This window comes from Neovison vison, chromosome 1 (assembly GCF_020171115.1).
Source record: "Neovison vison isolate M4711 chromosome 1, ASM_NN_V1, whole genome shotgun sequence".
In the NCBI taxonomy this organism is placed as follows: Eukaryota; Metazoa; Chordata; class Mammalia; order Carnivora; family Mustelidae; genus Neogale; species Neogale vison.
This window is the reverse complement of record NC_058091.1, coordinates 65,509,538-65,528,678: the sequence shown is the minus strand read 5'-3', so window position 1 is coordinate 65,528,678 and position 19,141 is coordinate 65,509,538. Positions and strand designations below refer to the sequence as shown.

The window sequence follows — 19,141 nt, the reverse complement described above, 5'->3', positions numbered from 1 at the left end:
TGATCTGGTTTTTATCGGTACCAAAATTACAAAAGATATATGTCGGTACACGTGAGTTTGTTTGGTTTAAAAAAAGACATTAAGTAAATAGTGGTGTGGGCAGATGTGCTAAAAACCATAAAAATGGCATGTATATATGACTAAGTTTGTGGTAACTCTGATCTTGTTTCCTGCTTGGAGCAATAAGGCTCACACGGGAAATCCAGCCTTCTTGTAAAGATCTTCCTGGGATACAGGCAGGAATCTGTTACTTTACCACCTTTATCAGCTAAGTTTGTATCTAATAGAATAGCTTTAAACCCTCTCGGCTCCAGTGTCTCCTTTTTACAGCAAATATTTTATATTTTTACTATCTTAAAAGGATATCCATAGCCTTATTCACTTAAGTTCCCAAAAACTCAATCTAAGGTTCCAGCTGTATTATAAAGCAGAAATCAAAAGCAGTCTGTGACTTAAATTGTGTTTCAACACATAAATGCTTAGGCATAAGCCCCCCACCAACACCCCAAAGGGCATCATGATGTAGTCACATGGCGCCCATCCATGCCGAATCACTGTGAGTGTGACAGCCACTAATGCAGATAGACACGGGTGTGTTCTGTGGGTGACACAATCAGATATCATAGGCAGTCTTGCCACTCTGGTGGTTTCCTAAGATACAGAACAAGTCCTGGGAGATCCTGTCTACCACCCCTTCCTGCCGAAATGACATCCCTCCCTTAATTTGCAAAGCAGTTGCTTTCCTGAAAAGGGAAAGTTAAAATGGTGCAAAAGAATGCTTTGTGTTTATATGTAAAGCAGGGGAATAGGGTCAGGTTCCAGGTTCAGATCATTATAAAAAGGCTTTCCACCTACATGAATACCCAAATGGCTGATAAAAGGACATCATAAAAGGATGGTCCTGATACAGGACCATCATTGGATGTATGGAGCTGTCCCACACACTTCAGGCCATCTAGCTTCGCTGGATCCCTTCCACTCTCCAGCTGGGCCCTTTCCATCATTACAACAACCAAAAATGCCCCCAAACACTTCCCAAATGCCTCCCACACTGATCTCATAAATCCAATGGCCCTATTGGGGTTGTTTCTTAAGCTCTTCATTACTAAGGTGTAATTTATTAATCCACTTTGGGTTTTTTTATTTATCAATGATGGCTTTTGGTTATAAAGTATCTTGAAAGATTAGCTCTAGGACTTCTAAAGCTATTATTATAATATTCCACGTTATTATTATTTCAGACATTTTATTGTTTTATGGCTTGTTAACAGTAAAATTTCTCTTTGGCTTAAAGTTGATGAAGAAGAAATATTTCTTTTTTGTTTAGAAACATATTTGTTACATTCTTGTTAAACACTTCACTACATGCCTCACACAATGGGTATCACTTCCAAAGAGTAAGTATTCTTAAAGCAAATTTCAGAAACTTTGGTTTTTTTCAAGGAAAAATATTTCAGAGTTGGGGATCCTGAAAGAATCTGAAATTCAATATAACTAGAAATATAGTTACTGAAAATCAGATACTTCTTGAATTATCTAAGCCTCCCAGGGCTGCAAATTGTGACAGTATAACTTTCAAAGCAGATTCTTGGCATAATTTTGAGTAGGTTTTGCTTGGAAATTGGGACAAGAAAGAGAAAAAAAAAAAATGAATGAAAACTTTCCGGGGTGAAAGACCTTAAACTTAACTGAACTTCTGAACTTTACACCCTGTTGTGATTTTTCTGACACTTTGAAGAATAGTTCTGGAGAGCCTCCAAACAGCACACTCCTCACTCCGTTCTTAAACAGTGTGAAATCTGTCAACCCAACCAGGTCACTAAGAGGGCAGACCATGAGTCGTCTTTACTGAGAGGTACATTCTGTAGGACACTGCAGAAGCTGAGCAGATTTTGCTTTTTACCTAGAGGTAGGGCCTGGCAATTTGAGAAAAACACTGATTCCATTCATTCAGAAATCTGGCTCAGCATGTATGTTTGTTTCAAATATGCCCTATACAAGTTACAAAGTGATGACTTTATATTCATCCCCTCAATTCTTATCAGAAAGCTGATCATTGAAAATAACTAACAGAGCTTTATTTGCAAAGATGGAAAGTTTAAAACACTTGCCTCAGCTCAAGATAGAACCTGATTTTTTTTAATTAATTCTATTGTGTGCGACTAAGAAACAATATCAGTTAATGAGAGGCGTGGGAACTCTTTTGATGCCTGTTCTACTTTTGAAGTTTTTTCTACCAAGTTCCTTAACCTTTTGTTACTCTGTTTCTCTGCTTATAAACCTGGAACAATGATAGGTATTATTAGCTCAAGCTATTTTGTTCAGAGAACTGGGACCCCTGGGCAAAATTACTAAGTCAATGAAGTTTTTCTTCAACTTTTATACCTTCTTTCACTCATTCCATTGTTCTAAATGCTAAGGATTAAAAGGTAAATAAGACATGGCCCCTGTCCTCAAGGAACTAACAGTTTAGTGGCTGAGAAGTAAACAAAACAATTCATGAATAACTGTTTTGCTGAATATAAATGGGGGGGGAGGGGGCGCAGGTGGTAGCTATGGAAACCCAGCACAGAACATCTGCAGCCACTGGGAAAAACAGGGAAGACTTTCCACCCAACTACCTTCTTTCTCCTCTCTCTGCCTCTCCGCCCCACCTTCCAGCAGATCCTCCTCCATGACTTCCCATCCAAGATAAAGCCCCAAGCCTTGAAATGTCCTTTCTGTCTTCCTGCCTCAGAATCTATCTGTCTGATATTGTGTACCTAATTGCAAACTAATTCAAGCTAAGGTAGTCATTGATTGGCTAAGCTAACTCTTTCCAGATGATATTTGCCTTCTGACTGGGGCTGTCTTTACACATTCAACCAATCTTTATTGAGCATACACAGTATAAGTAAATTTCAGCTCTTTTCCCCAAGACTGATAAATGGAAGAACCAAGACTTGAACAAGGTGGTCTTGACTCTAGGCCAAGGGATCTTTCCAGTTACTTAGTTATCCAGCTGCACTACCTGTTCTACTAGAATGGCCGTTGGAGGGCCCAAGAGAGTGCAGATACCCACCACCCCACTCCTACCTACCCCCCACCCTGCCTTACACACCCAGAATCACTCTTTTCAGCTGTTTCTGCCATGGAGGAATAGGAATAAGCCCTCCCCTCGACAGGGGACTCTCTGGGGGAAGAAGGTGTTTCTGCATCATCTTTCACCACCAGCACTGCCCCAGTGTCTGGACCAAAGTAAATGTCTAGTTAATGTTTGGAGAAGGAAAGGAAGGAAGGAGAGAATAATGAGAAAGGAAGGGAGGGTGGGAAGGGGGAGGGGAGGGAAGGGAAGGAATGGAGGACAATTCTCTTTGGTTATTTCACAAGTCCTATAATTGCCAAGTGTCTACCACCTCTTCCTCCAATGCCCCTCCTTCAGACACAGCAATTAAACTCTTCATTCAGAAGAATCCAGTGCTAATGATCTAGGGAAAAAGAAACAGTACAAATACTTCATTTGCTTCTTGGTGCATTTCAATGTCACCCCACCTTCACTCCCTGCCATTTCCTCCCCACAACTCTTTCTTGAACAGGACGGTCTGCAGGTTTAGTAGGGTTTTGTGTGTACTGATTTTTTTTTTCCAATACAGAATATTATAAACTTTTAGAGCTTATAGAGTTTTTAGAGCTCTCTAGTCTCTATAGTCCTAAGAATAGGAATGTATTTCTGGCTGACCATTCACCTCATCTGGAAGGCCATTAAGGACCCTGGCCATTACCAAAAAGAACACAACCTCACTGATAGCAAATCTCAAACCCATGTGGGATTCAAAGTGTAGTATAAAAACCTCCTCACATTTTTGTCTCAGACTGGCTTTCATGGTACAGAGTCCACTTCCAATGGGTACTTGTATGCCCCTTCTCTTTTTGATCCCTCTTCTTCATTCCTTTTCTCCTGTCCTATCCTCTGAGCCTCTCTACTCCACCACGTCCTTTCCATACATGCCAGGGGCCATCTTGCCTCTACCCCTTTGGGCTATATGACTCCACCAAGGGCAAGGGGCAAAGTGAATCATCACATTCTTGAGAGGGGAACCCACTAGACATAAGATCTTCCCCTTGCTCATATTTTCCACTTCATTGATAATTTCTAGGCATTTTCAGACTAAAATAGCCCTTGCCCATCACACCTGAAGTAGAAATGAAAGTAGCGAAGACAACAAGAGTCCATCCCACCACCCTTCTCTGGGTATTTGACATAAGAAACTCTGTCTGGAAAATGCTGTATATTCAAGGACCTATCACTGAGTCAGTGTTCAGTAAATATTTGTAGGTAGAACCTAACCAGTGTTTACCACACTGCTTAAATCTACGCACTGAGACTCAGGAAGAGCAAATAGCCAACTCATGATTAAAGGACTTCCATTTCATTCCTTGAGAGCTACCAAAGAATGCCATGTGTTTATTTAATATCTGTTCCTGCGTAGAATACTATTTCACATTATAAAGGTAAATAAAAATGTTTAGAAAACACATTAAAGCCATATGTGTTTTCTGGAGGGGAGGAAAGAGGGAGAGAAGACAATGCTGGGGGTGGGGGATTAAGTGAAACAGGGAAGATCATGTCCTCAGACCAGGTCTCAGTCAGCAGATACCCTTCAGGTGAAACTTTAGGTGACTTGAAGGCTTGGCTATGAAATGGTTAAACCAGAAGCCTATGTGCATCCTGTCACGATTTTATTTTGAGCAGCCTGTTTGCCCCAGAGCCTCCCACTCTTTCCCTTCCCCAGAAACTGCAGCTCTGCTCTACGTCCACAACAAAAATGTTCGTCTTTTCCACAGCTTGAGGGACTAACCAATGCCTATAAATTTCTTTGTGTAATAACATAACAATCAAATCACATTAAGTCAATGTCAGTCATACATGTGTTTTCAATTTTAAAGCTCACCAGTGATTTATTATTCACCTCCTAATATGCCATTTGTACGTATAGTGAGAGATACAGGAAAGTGACATGTGTAGAATCACTTCCAAATTCTACTATGAAGCTGTCTCATTACAAGTTTCCTTTCAGTATTTCTCATGGTGACATTTTCTGTTCAGTGATATAGATTCTAATTTCAACTTTTAAATCTTCATTTTTAAAACACTTAAGTTTATGGGTTATATTGATATTTCCATTAATTGTTTTTATTTTACTAACTATCATTTTTTAAAGGAAAGGAATCTGGTATCAATCCCTGACTGTATCCCAGGGAAATAGGGTCCTATGCTGGCCTCTCACATGTCGCCTACTCTTCGTCCATTCCTGTAAAGAGTAGAATATAAGGAACCCTAGAGTGTCATTTTTAAGGCCGGATAGACCTGGACCTCTGTCCCCTTCTGTTGCTTATCAGTTGTGTGACTTTGGAAACATTACTAAACCTTGCCAAATCCATGGCTTCATCTGTAAAATGTATCTATCACTATCAACTTCATAATACCCACTTTTTAAAAAATGAATGGAGTGACAGATGTCCACTATCTAGTAGATGCTCAGTATTTCCTAGTACCATCACTCCTAGCCCCAAGCCCTGTCCTTGCTGTGGATAGTATAAGTGGAATAGGAAGCCAGTTGCATTTGTTCTAGATGAAGTACATCAGTTATACCTTAGGAAACAGTTCAGGTACCCATGCAGATAGACACTGCAATGATCATCTAAAGCAATTCTTTCTTCCCCATGTAAGAAAAGCTTTCCATGGCCTGAATTAATGGCATAAGTCTTAATGGAAGCTTGTTCCTTAAGAGCTTGTTCCACCAAGAGTCAGAGATGTGATTACACCTAAGGAGCCACTGTAAGCCATAGAGAGCCATGGACCATAAGAGACAAATCTCAATGAACAGATAAATAGCTCGAGTTCCCTACTGAACTACAGTGGATATTTGCATTTAAAGAGTATACTCCAACCACTTCTAATGCCCACTTGATTCAGTCCATTAAATCAAAGAATTCACTCAGAGGAAATATAATTCTAGTAACCTTTTTAACATAGGAAGGAAAAGTAATTCACTTAAAATGCACTTACTTTTCAAAGAACAAAATATAGAGGATCCTTTGCTGGTCACTTTTCAAGATACATGTTCCTACCTGCGCCTCTACCAATGGATAAACTTAGTACTAATCTCCCACCCTTCTCAAGATGCGCTTGTAATCATTGCAGAAAATCCAACAAATTCAGAAAAGAACTAGAAGTTCAAGTTCTTCTACACAGGGCATTAGCCCTGTTATCTGTTGTGTTCGAAGAATGAATCTCTCCTGTTCAGGATAATTCATTCAGTTCTATAATCCCATGGTGGTGCCCACTGGGAGCAAGGTTATATGCTGCTGTAAGACAGGAAAAATAAAAATCTTATACCTCAATCAAGAATCACCTGCCTTCACTCCTTCATTCAACAAACACCACCTTAACCAGGCCCCATGCTCCATAAGACATAACCATACCCTCACAGACCTTCCAGTAGCCTGCACGGCATCCGTTGCCTAGAGAGCTAGGAATGCCTGTTACTACCACCCCAACTGCAGTGCATTAGGAGGACTTCCAGAAGGATCTGAAGGCACGTGACTGGAGGGTGAGGAAGAAATACCTGATGTGGGCTGCTGAAGTGTGGGTGGCATTTCAACAGGTGAAGATCGCACTCCATACACAGGCAGTGTAGAATTGGTACAGAAGTAGAAAACCAGAGGGGGACCTGGTTGGGGGTGAGGGGAACAGCATTTATCTGCAAGGGAACTAGCAGGGGATAAAAATGGAAAAAGAAGTTGGCATCACATTTAGAGAGCCACGAATACCAGAATAAATAATGCGAACTTAACAAAGTAGAAACTGGGGAGCCATTGAAGAATTCGGAGCACAGGGTTGACATGGTTGGATTTGGGCTGAAGGATAAATCTGTCTGTTGTAGGTGAGATAGACGGGAAGGGACAACGGGAGACGGTCAGAGGGTTTGTCCAGTTTTCCTGGGACAGGAGAGCAAAGAACTCGCAGACAGTGGGAAAGCAGAGGAGCAGATGCACATTCCAACACAATTCTGGAATTTTTGTAGTTAAATGGAACAGTTCAAACACATCTCTCCAGACGAAAGACCACACTTACTTTAAATACATGCTGAGACCTAGGGGGTTAATGCAGCCGTTTTTACCCTCTGGAGACTTAGAACCAACTGTAGTTTGGTCACCTCAATTTGCTCCCCACAAACCATTGCCCTCAAAACTCAGGATTTGCTAAACATTTCAAACTCCCAGAAGCGGAGAGTTCAATAAAACCGCATTGTGCCTGGCGCATACTTCTTCTTTAGGACTGAGGAAATTTGATCGGCTTCTTACTAATTCATTTAAATTTCATTCAAACTGGGATTTTGGGAAACCTCTCTGTTGCCCAAAGAAGTCTTAAGAGCTTATTTTTAAGGCCTTTTCCCCTCCTCAAAAAAAGGAAATAGTAGTTCTCCAACCATCCCTGAACCCTGAAAGTTACAGGCACAGCCCTTGGGTTGGGATAGAGTCTATAGTAGGCAAAGCAACAGGCTCAAACAGCACATTTTTGCCAAACGCCAGTGTTGTGTGGCTGAGGACAAGCATTTGACCCTCATGAATACTTTCTGACCACATTTTCTAACCCTGAGGCAGCAGGTGTAGGGAAGCCTGGAAGGGGTTCATTCTATTCTGTCACTCCTATTAGGCACGCTGGTGTGTCCTCCTCACTGTCAATAACGTCAAAGAGAAATCTGGCAATTGAAAAAATAAACGCGTTAAAAAGTAGAACTAGAGAAACAATTTACCCTGTCTTGAAGAAGACTTTGCTCTTCCGCCTCCTCCTCCCACTCCATGGCAGTGTTGAAGCAAATCTCTTCTTCTAGTGACAGCCATCAAGCAGTCGTGAGTATCTGTCATACACAGAACAGCTAATCACACGGGGCTTTGATACACCTCTATTCAACACCTGATTTTAGAGAACTTAAAATAACCTCCACACTGCTTTTAACTCAAATTGATGTCCCAACTTCAAGTTCCACTTTAATGTGATTGTATACTTTGAGTTTCTTTTCTTTCCCTCTCTCTCTTTCTTTCTTTCCTCCTTTCTTTCTTTTTTTTTTTTCTCTCAGTGTTCTGTTATTGTTGTTGTTGATGTTATATTATATGTATTTTTGTTTATTAGCTTTTTGGTATCACAACTGATTTTCTTACTTTCCCACTCAACACTAAGCCTAGAAAAGGCCCTAGATGCTAAGGAATTTAATTTGTATTTTATCTCAGTCCCACTGCTCAGGATTTCAAAGTTCATTTGTAATGACCACATTTTAAAAATATACCCTCCACGTAAGCACAGTCTCCACGTGTGATAGTTACGAGCCAGATAACACCCCGGGTTGTCATCAGCTCCTACCTACCATTCTCTGAGTGCTGGGAATATATACAGGAAAAGATCAACAACTATGGTCATTTATGACCACGGACGATGTTTGAAAGACTGGGATAGAAATAGTAATGTATTTAACAAGGCTTTTTGGCAGCTGATTCTTTTTATGAATAAATGCAGACCTTAATGCCTAGAGATGCTAAACTCTGAAAGGTAGAATTTGAGGGCTGAAGTCATTACATCCAAGTCTAAATTATGAAATTTGCTAAAAGCACATGAAAATGAATCCAAGTCTTTAATACGTTGAAAGGAACACTAGTCTTATGCAGAGCCTGGTATCTTTAGCACCTCATCAAGACTACCAGTCTGCAGTGTATAGTTGAGAAATCCACCAAGATTATTCTTTATAGGCAACACCTTTAATTTTAATTTTTTTTAATTTTTTTCACCTTTTAAAATGGTCTACTGAAAATTGTATCTACAGGGAACTGCATCTTAGAATAAATTGTTTCACTCTTAAAATCCTGTATTTTTTCAAGAAAAATGCCATCCTGGACAACCTCCCTGTTTCTAACTTTTCAGGGACCCTGAATCCTGAATTAGTTGAATTTGTAGGAAGGGAGAAAGAGCTGTGCTGTAAATCTGCCATTTGCGCACAGGACACCTACAATCAAATGAATTCACTTCTTTTCATCTTTTTAAGAGCTACACTTTAAAACTAGAATTTCAGCCTGATTTCTCCAACACTTCTTGAACTTGGAACTGGAGCACAGACACAAGAAAGTTTTTAAGTGCCTCATCGTCATTCATTTACCATCAGTGACTTGCAGGATAGTGTGGAAATTCAAAGAAAACTAGCAGGAATCTGGCCTCCAAGACCTGACACCTAATTAGAGCATCAGACGTGTAAATAAGAGTGAATTTGCAATCATCCAGGACACAGTTGGGTGTTAGAGTAGGAGTCATCACAGCAAGGAGGGTGGCAGAAAGATCTGGGCCTTGGAACTCCACTGGAAGGTTTGAGAAAATGATTTCAAAACTAACATAAATTGTAGCATCTTTCACTTTATAAATCGACTTATTATTTTAAAATGGCATTTGATGATGATACTTCTGCAAGCAGAGATAATTTATTCAAATTAAATCCACAAATTTTGCATAGAGTTTCCATTATGTCAGCATTATGCACCAATACAAGGGATTACTGCTGTGTGCTGGTCTCAGCTTTTCACTAACCAGTGTCACGGCTGGACCAACACTCGTGCTTCTTATTATGATTGCAAGACACCCTCCAGCCATAACCATCAAGAAACTTTGAAAAAATAAAGGTTTATTACTTACAGGACCTGGAAATTGCACGGCACAACTGGGGCCACACAGCCAAGTCATGGGTAGAAAGGGAGAGAGAGTGTGAGCGAGGCCGGGGCTCTCTTATTGGAGTGTGGGTATGGGGGTGGGGACCTAGGGTTCTGCAGACTCACTCTTTATTGGTGAATTTAAAACATAAGAGTGGGAATTTAAAGCACAAGAAAAGAAAAAACAAGTGGCCCACAGGGCTAGTTATCGAAATCAACCAAGACCTCTAAAACAAAGGAGCCTCAGTGGGAGGGAGGTGACCTCGCTCTTTATTTGGTCGTGAGGCTGGCAATGTGTTTATTTGGAATAGCCTTCTTTGAACTGGATGCCCCTTTGAAGTGGATGCTGGGCCCAGCAAGCAAAGGTTAAGTCAGGCACTTGCATGACCAAAACAAAACAAAATTTAAAAAGCCGTTATGGCTTCCCCTACAATTACAAAGTTTGATGAGATGGTTTCTGACCTTGGAGGGTAGGAAGTTATTTATGCCAACAACTCTATAGTACAAGACCTGTTAAAAATCCTATAATAGAAGAATCAACAAAGCAAATGAATAACACTAACCCTGCAAAGAATTTCATTATAATTATTATATAATATAGGTATTGTAAAAAGTATGAGTACAATAATTATCAGAGTAGAGCATGGATTAGTAACACACTGTTTAAAAGATTCAGATGGATTGGGGTGCCTGGATGGCTCAGTCATTTAAGCATCTGCCTTTGGCTCAGATCATGATCTTATGATCCTGGGGTCCTGGGATCCCAGCAGGCTCCCTGCTCAGTGGGGAGTCGGTTTTTCCCTTTCCCCTAGGTGGTGCTCTCTGTCTCTCTTTCTCTTTTAAATAAATAAATAAAATCTTCGTAAAATTTAAAAAAAAAAAAAAGGATTCAGGTGGATTAATGCTCTGGAAGTATTGATATTAGGTTTATAGAGTCGGGTCTCCATGTTTACTTGAGGCGAGTTCTGCTCACTTAAATATAAAGGCATTCTTTGTTCTCAGTATCACCTGTCCTACTTCTGCACCAACTACCAGCTATCCAAACTCAGGAACAGTTACTACAGACCTTGCTGAAAGAACCAGGTATAGAGCTGATGACAGAAATAGCCTCAACATAGTACGTGTGCTTATAGGTTTTTTTCCCAAGATATTTATTCTGGGTTCAAGGTGTCTCCTCCTACCAAAATGTATCAGCCCCTATAAAGAGAATATGCCATAAAGAAGGTACTCAAATGAAAATAATTTTTATTAACGTTCTTGGTATTTAAGCCAACCCCAACTTGTGAAATTTAAGAATGACCATATTAGCAGTGCCAAAATAAACTTCATAACCCTAAATTAGGGTCTAAATAGTGCAGAAATGTGTTAATATGTACATATTTGTGAAATTTATAAAACTACAAGCGAGCAGAAAATGAATTTCACAGTCTGGGTCAATGCACGCATAGATTAGGCAATGAAACTATTCTGGAACGCCATTTTATAACTGTTGCAAATGAAAATTTGGGGACTGAAAAGCCCATAAACAACAAAATCCAAACGAAAAGTACCATTAGGATAACTGTGAATGCCTTTAAATAATGAATTTTTAACTATGCAAAGATATTTTTTTTTAAATAAACAGCATTGCATTATTAGGTACGTTAATAAAACTCTATAAATTTTCACAATCTGAATTTAGCTGATCTGTAATGTAGTTTAGCTACTCATTTAGATTTCTATCCAGATACACGTATCACTATGCCCGAAACTATCAAATTAAATACACTGGTTACTTACTGAGAGCCCTTTTGGAAACACATGTAACCAATCCTATTCAATAATTGTATAACACATGTCAACACTCAAAATAAGTGCCTAGGATTAGCATGCTGTATGCTTATTCATGAATTGTTCCTTATATGGATTTTTTTTTCTCCCAACTGTACCTTCAATTTATATCCTAGCTTGTCATTATCTCACATAGCACCAAGTGCTCCCTAAATGACAGTTGATAAATGAGTTATTAATATTTTTAAATAAATTTATTTTTCTTGCGCTATTGAATATTCTTCCTGTTTAGAGGCTAGCTTGAAGCTTTTCTCATTTAGCTTTATGTGTGTCTTCAAATAAGAAAATTAAACCCTACTGTTTCCATAAATGGCTATCCAACAATTCTGAAATATTTCTTTGTCAATTAAAGAATAACCCAGATAGAAGTGCTAAATGGCATAGTCATGGCTTGCCTTGGTATTTAGAAAATACTGGCCATCTGCTTGGTAGATATCTGCTTGTCCATTGCAGTGAGGTTGAAATTGCATAAATAAAGAATATACCTCATAATAACCAATTTGTTCAAAAACTTAGAAAAATCCTCACCGTGAATAGTATTATATGCTATCTTTTTTAAACCTACAGACTACCATAAAAAAATGAGCCATGAGAAGGTTTTATTGTCTAGGTTTATTTTACGATTGAACGTGTTTGACATTATCTGAGCTTGTGCACCAAAGATGCAAGACAGGGTGGGAACTAGGGCAGTGAGTTACTTATTTCATACTCCAGATCTGAGACAGCACCAAATAACTCAGTGATCAAGGTATATTGCATTTTAAAGTAATATTCTTTCAAAAAAAATGAAGGCCAAAAATATCAAAAACTTAAATAAAGATCAAAGGAGATCTATATTCTGGCATGTTGGTTCATGGTTACCTGTCTGACCACAGGGTGAAGAAAGGTGGGGAAGAAGGGAATCTTGCTGTTTTCTTCTTTGATTTAAGGGCAAAATGGATTTCAATTAAAATTTAATATGTCCAGGGGTGCCTAGATGGCTGTCATTCAAGCTTCCTACTTTTGGTTTCAGCTTAGGTCATGATCTCAGAGCATGAGATCAAGCCCCCAGCCCCCCACCCGGTAGGCCTCAGCACTGTGTGTGGAGCCTGCTTAAGGTTCTCTCTCTTGGGGTGCCTGGGTGGCTTAGTTGAGTGGGCGTCTGCCTTTGGCTCATGTCATGATCTTAGGTCCTGGGATCAACTCCCTGCTCAGTTGGGAGTCTGCTTCTCTCTCTCTCACTCTCCCTCTGGCCTCTTTCTGTCTCTCTCAAATAAACAAATACATTCTTAAAAAAAAAAAAAATTCTCTCTCTCCCTCTCCCTCTGACTCCCCCAACTCTATTTCTCAAAAACAAACCAAAAAAGCAAAAACAGGAAAACGAAAGAAAACCACAACAACAAGAACAAAACACAAAATACCTCCCGTTCAAAGCATCGTTAGATTAGCAATATTTTAGGTAATCTGATAACTTTAATGAATGAAACTATTATTTCCTATCATCTATATTTATTGTATGTAACTTATCGTTTTCTTACCTATGAATCTATTTGAAGTATTACACCACTTGGAAATCTGAATGGAAGTTTACAAAGGAATACAGTTGATATTTGAACAACACAACTTTGAACCACATGGGCCCATTAACATGCAGATTTTTCTCAACAAATACAATATAGTACTGTAAATGTTTTGTCTCTTCCTTAAGGCTTTCTTATTAACATTTTCTTTTCTCCAGTTCACTTTATTATAAGAATGCAGTATGTAATACACGTAACATTAAAAATATGTGTCAATTGGGGCGCCTGGGTGGCTCAGTGGGTTAAAGCCTCTGCCTTCAGCTCAGGTCATGATCCCAGGGTCCTGGGATCGAGCCCCGCATCGGGCTCTCTGCTCAGCAGGGAACTTGCTTCCTTCTCTCTCTCTGCCTGCCTCTCTGCCTGTGATCTCTGTCTGTCAAATAAATAAATAAAAGTCTTTTAAAAAAAAAAAAATGTGTCAATTGACTGTGTTACAAATAAGGCTTCTAGTCAACTGTGGGTTATTCTCACATAAACTTTTGACATGCCCAGAGTATATATAGATTTTCAATGGCCCAGCAGGTGTGCACTTCCAGCCCCCACATTATTCAAGGGTCAACTATAATCCATAATTTGAATTTGCTATGTTTGTGGCATATTTCCATCATTCAGGCTTACCTTATTTACTTCCCATTCTGTTATGTTAGTACTCTCAGCTACCTAGGAGATTTTCTTTTTGTGTTTTAGAATGGGGAAATTTTCATAGAAGGCTAAAAAAGAAACAGGTCATTGTATGGTTATTTCCTATTCAATTTCTGCACAACACAGGAATAACTCATTTCATTTACTTGACACCCTTGATTTCATTCTAAATAATTCTGTATAGAACCATCACCAACATTTCTTTGCTTCCCTATGTAGTAAAACTCCTTGGGTTGTCTATACTTGATACTATTGCCTGACATTTCTCTTCTCATTCCCTCTCAAACTCTTTATTATAAAATACCTTCAAATTTACAGAAATTTTTCAAGTATAGAACATTCATATACCCTTTACCCAGAGGAACCAATTATTATTTGGCCCTGTTTGTCTTTGCTATATATATTTTTTGTAACCTCTTGGGAATTCATTGTATACATCATGCCCATTTATCCCTAAATATCTCAGCATGTATTTTCCTTTTTTAAAATTTATTTTTAAATTATCTATTTATTTAATTTTTTTTTTTTTTTTTTTTTTTTTTAGAGAGAGAGAGAAGGGTGTAGAGGGGCAGAAGGAGAGAGAGAATCCCAAGTAAGCTCCACGCCCAGCCCAGAGCCCACCTCAGGGCTCGATCTCAGGACCCTTAGATGATGACCTGAGCTGAAACCAAGAGGCCACCGCTTAACTGACAGAGCCATGCAGGCCTGTCCTAGCACGTATTTTCTAAGAACAGGAGCCTTCTTTTGCAAACCACAGTTCCATCAGCACGTTCAAGAAATGTATAGACAGAATTGGAGTATCTCATATATATATAGGTCCATATCCAATTTTCACAAATTATCCTAAATAAGCCATTTTTGGAAATTTTCTCCTGATCCAGGATCCCATTCAGAGTCATGTGAATGCATTTAGAGCACTCTATCTGGCATCCATTATTCTGAAACAGTACCAGAGACTATCTTTGTCTTTCAGGACATTGACATTTTTTAAGAATGCAAGTTAATTATTGTGTAGAGGATCTTTCAGCATAGGTTCTCATGATGTTCCCTCTTCCTGGGGGTCGGAGCAAGAACACAACACGGGCCATGTTGCACCTTCGGTGTGTTATTACATCAGAAGCCTGTAATGGCAACTTCTCCCATTACTGGGGAGGTGAACTTTGGTTACTTAGTGAAGATGCCGCCCCCTCTACATTTGTCCACTAAAAAACTACACAGTTCTTCCTTTCCAGTTAGAAACTCTGTGGGGAGATACTTTGATATTATAAATTATCCTGTTGCTTTTTAAACTTTCACTGAGTAGTTTCAGCATCCATCGGTGATTTGGGCCCGAAGCAGTATCACCATAAAAGTTGCAAAATGTTGGGGCACCTGGGGGGCTCAGTCAGTTGAGCATCTGATTCTTAATTTCAGCTCAGGTCATGATCTTAGGGTTGTGATACCCCGTGTCAGGCTCCGTGCTGGGCACCGAGCCTGCATAGGATTCTCTCTCTTCCTCTCCTTCTGCCCTCTCCACCCCTCTCTCTCTCTTAAAAAAAAAAAAAAAAAAAGTATAAAATGGTAATTTTCTAACTCTGTTAGTTCCTCTGCATTATGGGTAGACTCTCTGCAAGGGAGAGCTTCCCCTTCTCATTTATTTACTTACTTGCTTACTTACCATCAGTGTGGACTAATGGATTCTTCTTTCAGTCCATGGTTTATAATCAGCTCTTCCATTATTCATGTTGATGCTCAGTTTCCCATATTTGCGCAGAGGGACCCCCTGCAAGTCATCTCCTTTGTCATTTTGTACTGTTCCCATCATTTCTCGAGCCCTCCCCTACCTTCCCGAAGGCCAAGAGGTTGCATTTCTTCTTGTACTTTGCCTGCCCCAGTCCGAGACTTGGCCATTTCACTGAGGTGGTCTAGTTTCTTTTAGTGAGAAATTGTGTTTTAAAACAAAATCTGGGTGCTAGATGTGTGACTGTGGTGTTGTTGCTTCTAGCACAGAATAAAATGTGCTCTATTAAGTGCATAGTTCAGTGAATTTTGACAAATTCTTATTCCCGTGGTCAATTTTCAGTCTTTGTTGTTTTGATCTATTAACAGCATTCAATACTGAGGATCTCACCTTCCTCCTTGCAATATTGTCTTCACTAGGCTTCTGGGAAATGCTGGGCTTTCCCTATCCCCACTGGATACTCCTCAGTCTCCTTTGGTTTTCTCTGCTCTTCTCTATACCATTTCAAAGTTTAAATACTGCAGAACCCAGACTCTGATGCTTTCCTCATCTGTATATACCCTTACTCCCTAGGTAATCCCATCTGTCAACTCCCAGATTTGTAACTCTAGCCCACTCTTCTCCTGGGTTTTATATCCACTTATTTCTATCTGACATCTCTGCCTGAACTTCCAATGGACATCAAAATCCAACATGTGCAAAACCGAAATCCATCCCATACCTGGCCCACCTGCAGCTTTCCCATTTCAGGTGATGCTGGCAGCTGCATTCTCCTTATTATTTAGGGCAAAAACTTGGAGGTACCCAAAGTTTGAGATCTCCAGATCCCTGACTCCACTACTGGTCCCTCCACTCGTCCCACCAGAGTCTGAGCTGTAATCATCTCTTGCCTGGATTATTTCAAGGGCCTCATAGCTGGTCTCACTACATCAAAGCTTTCTTTTACAATCTGCTCGCCACACAGGATGACCCTTTTTAAATGTGTGATCATATCACTCTTCTCTCAAACTTTTGCAGTGGCAGAACGACGCCTGGGTGGCACAGCCAGTTAAGCATCTGACTTAGATTCAGGTCATGATCTCAGGGTCCTGGGATCAAGCCTGCATTGCAGGGGAGAGGGGAGTCTGTGCTTAGCAGGAAGTCTGCTTGTCCCTCTCCCTCTGCCCCTCCCAACTCATGCTCTCTCTCTCTCTCTGTCCCACTCTCCAAAAAATAAATAAAATCTTAAACAAACAAACAAACCTTTGCATTGGCTCCTCATTTCTTTCAAAGTGGAGCTCAAACTATTAGAATGAGCTACAAGACCCTTTTAATTTCCATGCCCGCCTTTGCTCTGAGACCTCACCTCTCACTCCTCCCCTTCCTCTCCTTCCTATCCACGTGGAGTTCCTGCCACTTCTCCCACATGTTAGCATGCCAGGAGGCTCTTACTCAAGAGACATTCAAGCTGGTCCCTCTGTGAGGAAGGTATTTCCCCAGATCACTGTTTGGCTAACTTCCTCATCTCCTTCATTTGATTAGACTGTACCCTCTAGAAAGGTACTATCCAAACACAGAAGACCTGGTCCCTCACTTTCAGCTTTTCTGGCTACTCCGCATTGTTCTTCCCACCTTCTAACACAATTTTTATAAATTACTTATTTTTTTGTTTATTGGTTATTGCATGTCTTTTTGTGCTGGAAAGTAAACTTCCTGAGTACAGCCATCTTTGTTTTGCTCATCGGAGGATCTAGAACCAAAGGATTTCACTGGGCCTCTATGTTTTAAATAAATGGATGAACCACTTTGTCCTGTACTTTGACTTGATAAATTGGTAGAAATGAGTAAGAACTCACTAGTAGAACTGAGTCCACATATACCATTTTTAATTTGGCCATGCGCTTAACACCCAGGTTCGGTTACACTGCTCTTTCTGGGTGTGTATTTGCCTCTTTCCACACAGGAAATCTAGATCCGTTTTAAAATAGAAAGGTTTTTGGTCAGGTGGGATTTCCAGAGAACAGTGGGTTTTGCCTGCCCTGAATTAAGCCTTTGCATGCATAATACAGCCCAAGTAACAAACTGATCTTCATCAGTCACTGCCATCAGGGAGGGCCACATTGCCCACTCTTTCCTCTGCTTCTCTATCCTCTGTGATTCTGAGTTCCCTAGAGGAGAAGGGGAGACAGAAGGCAGCATGAAAGAATCCAGAATTTCTTAATGTACGGACTCTACATTTTCCTAGTAGACTGTTCAATTGACTCCAGATTCGAAATGGGCAGCACACATCACTTAAGTGGCCCTGGAGTGATTCATAGAATTTTAGCTGAGATAAAACATACCTTGACAGCCTTTCAAGTAATGTGCCTGGGTTATTTCTGGACAATCACCATGATGTCAACAGTCAAGTTTTAAAAGGCACATGTGACATGAGTATTAAAATATCTCTACTGACAGGATCAAAACTTTCCTGGCCGCTAGTAAAAAAGAATATAATCCATTAGAAAGTAGACACCCTCTCTGCTTCTTGTCCAGAAAATCTAGGTCACCTCACTTGATTCCCATGCCACTGGTGTTCCTGGAACATTAGGAAACATTTTCCTCAAGTATAAGCTCGTGTATTCTCAGCCCTTTTAATTTAGAGAGTGTAGGATGAGAACCTTGTTTAAATTATGGAGGCTTGGCTTTAATATCATAGAAAAAAAGCATAACTGTTCCTTTCAAATGCATACAGAAGTATGCAGATTTTACGTACTTAGCACATCAGTGCCATTAATAGGAAAATGAAGATTTTAATTTATATATTTCATGTCTTCTAAAATCACATTCAGAAATATCTTGACATTTTAATGAAGGTAATACATAAGAAAGGTCATTTTCGTTCTAAGACAACTTCAAATGCAGAGTTAAATAGGCTGTATCTAAAAAAGCACTGAGAGCATATTTTAAGTTTATCTCTTTTATAATACATTGGAATCTTACCTCGGGCTCCCTGCTCATGGGGGAGTCTGCTTCTCCCTCTCCCTCTGCCTGCTGCTCCCCCTGCTTGTGCTCTCTTTCTGTCAAATAAATAAATAAAATCTTAAATATAATACATTGTATTTTTACATAGTGGAGAAAATAGGGCTTTTAAAATACATAACTTCCGTATTTGATTACTCTCCACAGATACAACACACTCAGGGGAAATTGGCACTAAAAAAAAGGTGAAAAGACTGTTAAGCTTTCAAAGATACTTCCATGCATCGAGGCTGCTTCGTGGAATTATACCACAAGCCCCTCTCCATCTGCTGGATGAAGACTACCTTGGACAAGCAAGGGTGAGTTAGTTTCCCCTCTGTCACCATCCAGGAGGTCAGGGGCTAAGAGCATGTACCTCAGCTGATAGTACCAGAAGTCAACTTCTACCACTGAGACGCTCTGTGACTCTGGCTAGTTAATCAATACATCTGGACTTTTTCCTCAAATATGAAATGAAGTTAATAGAAATACCCACTTATAGGGGTGATATAGAGATTACAGAAAGTAAAGCATTGCTTAATGTGTTTCAGATATTCATGCCTAGCACATGCTAGCTACTTTCGTTTCTACAAATGGGCAAAACATATTTGCACAGCACTAAGTAAAGTAAAATTTTGGACTGATCAATTACCAATGAGAGAAGAACTCAATCTTTAAG

At 39.8% G+C, this 19,141-nt stretch overlaps 1 protein-coding gene across 3 annotated transcripts in view; it reads left to right on the top strand.

Moving 5' to 3' along the window:
• Positions 1–19,141, top strand: part of PDE7B (phosphodiesterase 7B) — a 319,410-nt gene that overhangs the window by 258,497 nt on the left and 41,772 nt on the right. For all 3 annotated transcript variants that reach the window (XM_044248236.1, XM_044248244.1, XM_044248253.1), the window contains one exon: positions 18,631–18,782. In XM_044248236.1, the coding sequence (XP_044104171.1) occupies positions 18,631–18,782 (152 nt within the window). The remainder of the gene's footprint in view (positions 1–18,630; positions 18,783–19,141) is intronic.